The sequence below is a fragment of the Microtus ochrogaster genome, chromosome 2 (genome assembly GCF_000317375.1).
Source record: "Microtus ochrogaster isolate Prairie Vole_2 chromosome 2, MicOch1.0, whole genome shotgun sequence".
Lineage (NCBI taxonomy): Eukaryota > Metazoa > Chordata > Mammalia > Rodentia > Cricetidae > Microtus > Microtus ochrogaster.
This window is the reverse complement of record NC_022010.1, coordinates 31,938,614-31,943,272: the sequence shown is the minus strand read 5'-3', so window position 1 is coordinate 31,943,272 and position 4,659 is coordinate 31,938,614. Positions and strand designations below refer to the sequence as shown.

The 4,659-nt window shown below is 44.8% G+C and overlaps 1 protein-coding gene across 1 annotated transcript in view; it reads right to left on the bottom strand.

Moving 5' to 3' along the window:
• LOC102000943 (nmrA-like family domain-containing protein 1) overlaps positions 1-4,659 on the bottom strand; it is a 16,994-nt gene that overhangs the window by 9,915 nt on the left and 2,420 nt on the right. Inside the window, exon 2 of the mRNA XM_005344739.2 lies at positions 1,962-2,200. Within this exon, the coding sequence (XP_005344796.1) occupies positions 1,962-2,200 (239 nt within the window). The remainder of the gene's footprint in view (positions 1-1,961; positions 2,201-4,659) is intronic.

The window sequence follows — 4,659 nt, the reverse complement described above, 5'->3', positions numbered from 1 at the left end:
TGTGTGAGTGAATGTCAGAATTAGAATTCAAGAAAAATACCAGGCAGTGATGGTGCACGCCTTTAATCTCAGCACTCAGGAGGCAGAGGCAGGTGGATCTCTGAGTTTGAGACCAGACTGATCTACAGAGTTAATTCCAGGACAGCCAGGACTACACAGAGAAAAACCCTGTCTTGAAAAAATAAATAAATAAAAATAAAAAAGTAAAGAAGAATTCAAGAAATACTTTTAAGGGGCAAGCAGGGAAACTGGGTGTGGTGGTACAGCCCTGAAATCCTAACCACTTAGGTGCCTGTGGCAGGACGATCATAAATCGAAATCTCAAAAAAGAAAGTTAAAAAAAAGAAAGTCTAGGATGGAGTTCAGTGACAAAGCACATGCACACTCCCGCCCAGAACGTAACACTAGGGCATCCCAAAGTTAATCCGGTAAACATTAAGTGGCAAGAGCAATTCAGTAAACACTTCTCTGCCCTGTATCCGTTTTTCCGAATTTTGTCATTTCTGTGAGTCGCTGAGGTGTCCGTATATAGTGTTTCTGACGGTAAGGATGTGGCGTTGTCTCCTCTCCCCTTGTGTACACACAGACCTGCACATAGAGCTCTGTTCCGCTACAGTGCAAAGGCCGCATCCCTTTACCCTCATCCCACTGCCGTGGCTGGTGTGTGATCTCTGCTCAGTGTCACACACAACGGAGCTGAGTTACAGCACACATCACCGGTGCACACACTTCCCACATAATCCTTCTCTCCCTGGATTCTACTCGATTTCCCTGCTTGCTAATTACTCTCTCTTTGTACCCTTCACTAACTCATCCCCATATTCTCTGATTGAAGTATAAATATATTTCATATATATTTATAAATGTTTGTTTAAAGATTTATTTATTTATTTATTTATTTATTTATTTATTTATTATGCATACAATATTCTGTTAACATGTACACACCAGAAGAGGGCACCAGATCTCATTATCAATGGTTGTGAGCCACCATGTGGTTGCTGAGAATTGAACTCAAGACCTCTGGAAGAGCAGCTGGTGCTCTTAATCTCTGAGCCATCTCTCCAGCCCAAAATGTCTTATTTTATAGTCATATTTTATCTTCCCATTTGCTGTCAAAGTAACCTCAATGTGGGACATCCCTGCCCTCCACCTAGAAACTGTAATAAATGGAGGACTTAATGACTGGCTCTATGAAGCAGTACAGTGGTATATATTTGTGTTTTAATAAATAAAGCTTGCCTGAAGATCAGCAAAGCAGCCAGACCAGTCAGCCATGCAGGCCAGGCAGTGGTGGCACACATCTTTAATGCCAGCAGCTGCACTAGTTAGCCATAGAGGCTGGGCGGTGGTGGTGCACACCTTTAGTCCCAGCACTAGACAGGAATACAAAGTGGGATGAGACAGGAACTCTTTCTCTTTCATTCTGAAGATTTCATAGAGGTAAGAGCTCTCCAGGGGCTTGGTTGTTTTTCTTTTCTGATCTTCAAGTTGAACAGCAATATCTGTCTCTGGTTTTTTTTTTTTTTGCTTTTTTGTTTTGTTTTTTTTGATTTTCGAGACAGGGTTTCTCCGTAGCTTTTTGGTTCCTGTCCTGGAACTAGCTCTAGTAGACCTGGCTGGCCTTGAACTCACAGAGATCTGCCTGCCCCTGCCTCCCGAGTGCTGGGATTAAAGGCGTGCGCCACCACGGCCTGGCTCCTGTCTCTGGGTTTTTATTATTTGTGCTACAAAGCAGCTCTCCTCAAATGTGCAAAGTCTTCAGCTTTCAACAGGTGCCATATAACATCACATTTACCAGCCTTTAGCAAGTACCTATGGTGCACTTATTTCCTAAGTGCCAAGGGGAATGTTGCCAAGCGAGGCTTACTTTGGGGCTCAGACTGAGACTAGCACAGACAGAAGCAGGTGGGCGAAGACGAAGGGCCTTAAAAGGGAGAGAAGGATGTTTCAGCTCCCACCTGACACACTTCCTTCTCTTTGCTGAGATGGTCCCAGAAGTTGGTCACCACAAAGGCTCCATGGGCTCCTTTTAAGGCCTCTTCCACAGACGCAGCATCATCCAGGTCACACCTGACCACCTCGGCACCAAGGTCCCTAAGCGCAAGGGCTTTTTTCTGACTCACATCCCTGGTCAGCGCTCTCAATGCGAAATGTTTGTTCTCCAGAATGGACCTGGCCACAGAGCCACCCTGAGCCCCTGCAAGGTCAGAGAAGAAAAAGCACAAGATCAGGAACAAACACACAAACAAAAATGCTCACTAGAAGATTCCAGCCGCACGTGGAGCTATTACTGAAGGACCCCCTTCTGGAGGAACCACGGGGAACTTTAGGCATCCCATGGTTTTCAAATTATCCAGGCCGTAAGAGGGAGAGGGCCAGGAGAGGCTGGAGGGAAAAAAACAAGCCACATGGTCAGGTACAGATTCCAGTTAAGCAATTAAGAACAATTATGCAGATATAGATACTATAGATTAGGTTTGGTTTTTTTTTTAGTTTCTCTCTCTCTTTCTCTCTCTCTCTCTCCAGTTATATTTATTTATGTCTATTCAGATTTTTCCAGTACTGACGATTAACCCAGGGCTTCAGATATACTTAGCAAATGCTTTTCTACTGAGCTGTGTCTCTCCAAGCTTAGTCTATATTCATAAAACATTATCAAAACTTTCATAAGTTTTACCCTTTGCTGTTGCTTTGCCATCCATGGTCAATTGTACTAGGATCTTCTAATCATCTAATCTGTTTGTTTTGCGATATGGATTCTCTGTCCTAGAACTCACTCTGTAGACCAGGCTGGCCCTGAATTCATAGAAATCTGCCTGCCTCTGCCCCGAGTGCTGGATTAAAGGTGTACGCTAGCACTGCCCAGCAGCATCTTGCAATCTCATTCGTTGATTCTTAGGATGAGTTGCTGTGCTCCTGCATCCTTTGTAGAAAGAGTCTAGCCTTGAATTTATCAAATGCTGGGGCATAGGCAAGCGCCACTATGCCTGACTTATAAAATTGTTCTCAGTTGTCTTCTTGTGGGACCTACCTGATGTATCACTGATCTGACCCTAGATAAAGAACTACCGTTTCACAAGCTGGCTTTGCTCATGAGCCTCGGGTGGTGGCCAGTAGCAAATTGGCTAGGGGTGAATGAATAGGTAGCCCAAATTTACCAGAGGTTTGAAAGAAACCTCCCCATGGAAATTAAAACTAAAATAAATTGATAAAAAGAAAACAGAATCAGCAAAGGGGAGGGAATAGTTGGGGGAAAAAACACCCAAGGTGGGAGAATTTGCATCCCGAATATATCTAGGCTGTGGCATAGTTTATTGGTAGAATATTCAAGACTCAGCATCAGCAGGGTGTGGTAACACACACCTGAAATACCAATACTAGGGAAGGAAGAGGAAAGAGGGTCTGGAGCTCAAAATTAGCTTTGATACATTGTGAGTTCAAGGCTACTCTGGACTACTTGCGACAACAAATAAGTAAGTAAAAAAAAATACAAAATTCCCAAGGAAACAAACAAGCCGAGCATGGTGACACTGGCCTTAATTCCAGCATGAACTACTCAGCAGGGGGCTGAGACAAGAGGATTGCTAGAAATCCAGAATCAGCCTGGGCACAGTGATTGTTAGGCCAATGTAGCAAGATCTTCTGGGGGGGGGGAAGCTGGGTGTTGCCTGTCCTTAATCCAGCACTTGAAAGGCAGAAACAGGTTGATCTTGAGTTTAAGGCAAGCCTGGTCTACAAAGCTAGTCCCCGTGACAGGCGGGGACACCTCTGGACCGGTTGTCCGGGTTCTATAAGAAAGCAGATTGAACAAGGTATGGGAAGCAAGCCAGTAAGCAGCATCCCTCCATGGCCTCTGCATCAGCTCCTGCCTCCAGGTTCCTGCGCTGTTTGAGTTCCTGTCCTGCCTGCCTCCAATGATGAACGCTAAATCAGATAAACCCTGTCCTCCCAAATTGTTTTTGGTCACGGTTTCATCACAGCAATGATAACCCCAACTAAGCATGCACTAAAAGCCCTGGGTTCCGTTTCCAGCACCACATAAAACTGGGAATGGAAAGCTCCCGTCTGTAATCCCAGCACCAACAACACTGAATCAGGAGAGAGACTCAGAGTAAAGTTGTCTTTACAGAGTTAGTTTCAGGTCAGCTGGGCTGCAAGAGATCATGTCTCAAAAACCTGTGCACGAGGGGGAAGGGTGGGAAGTGTTTTGGGGAAGAATCTCTGAGAAATTAAGCGTATTGTAATAGGAATAGAGTTGGAAGTCGGGCGTGGTGGTGCACGCGTGCGTGACTCAGCACTCAGAACGCAGCCACAGGAGGTCAGAAGTTCGTGCCGCCTCAGCCACATTGCAAGTCTGGGGCTAGTATAGACTGTGAGACCCTATCTCAAAAAAACCCTGAAGAGACAGCCAATGCCTATGCCCCCGCATTTGGGGTGGGTGGGGGAGACAGACAGAGGTATAGAAAATAAAATAAAATAAAAAGATAAAGAGACTGAGCCCAGAGAAATTTCAGAAAGAAAGTGTGGAATTTTTTTTTTTTTTAGAAAATAATTCCTTAGGGTCCAAGGATACTGACTGAGTTTCCAGAGCTCTGAGCTCAACACAGTAACAAATTAAATCTCCTGAACACTGTATCTCCAGTGGTGGCGCACATG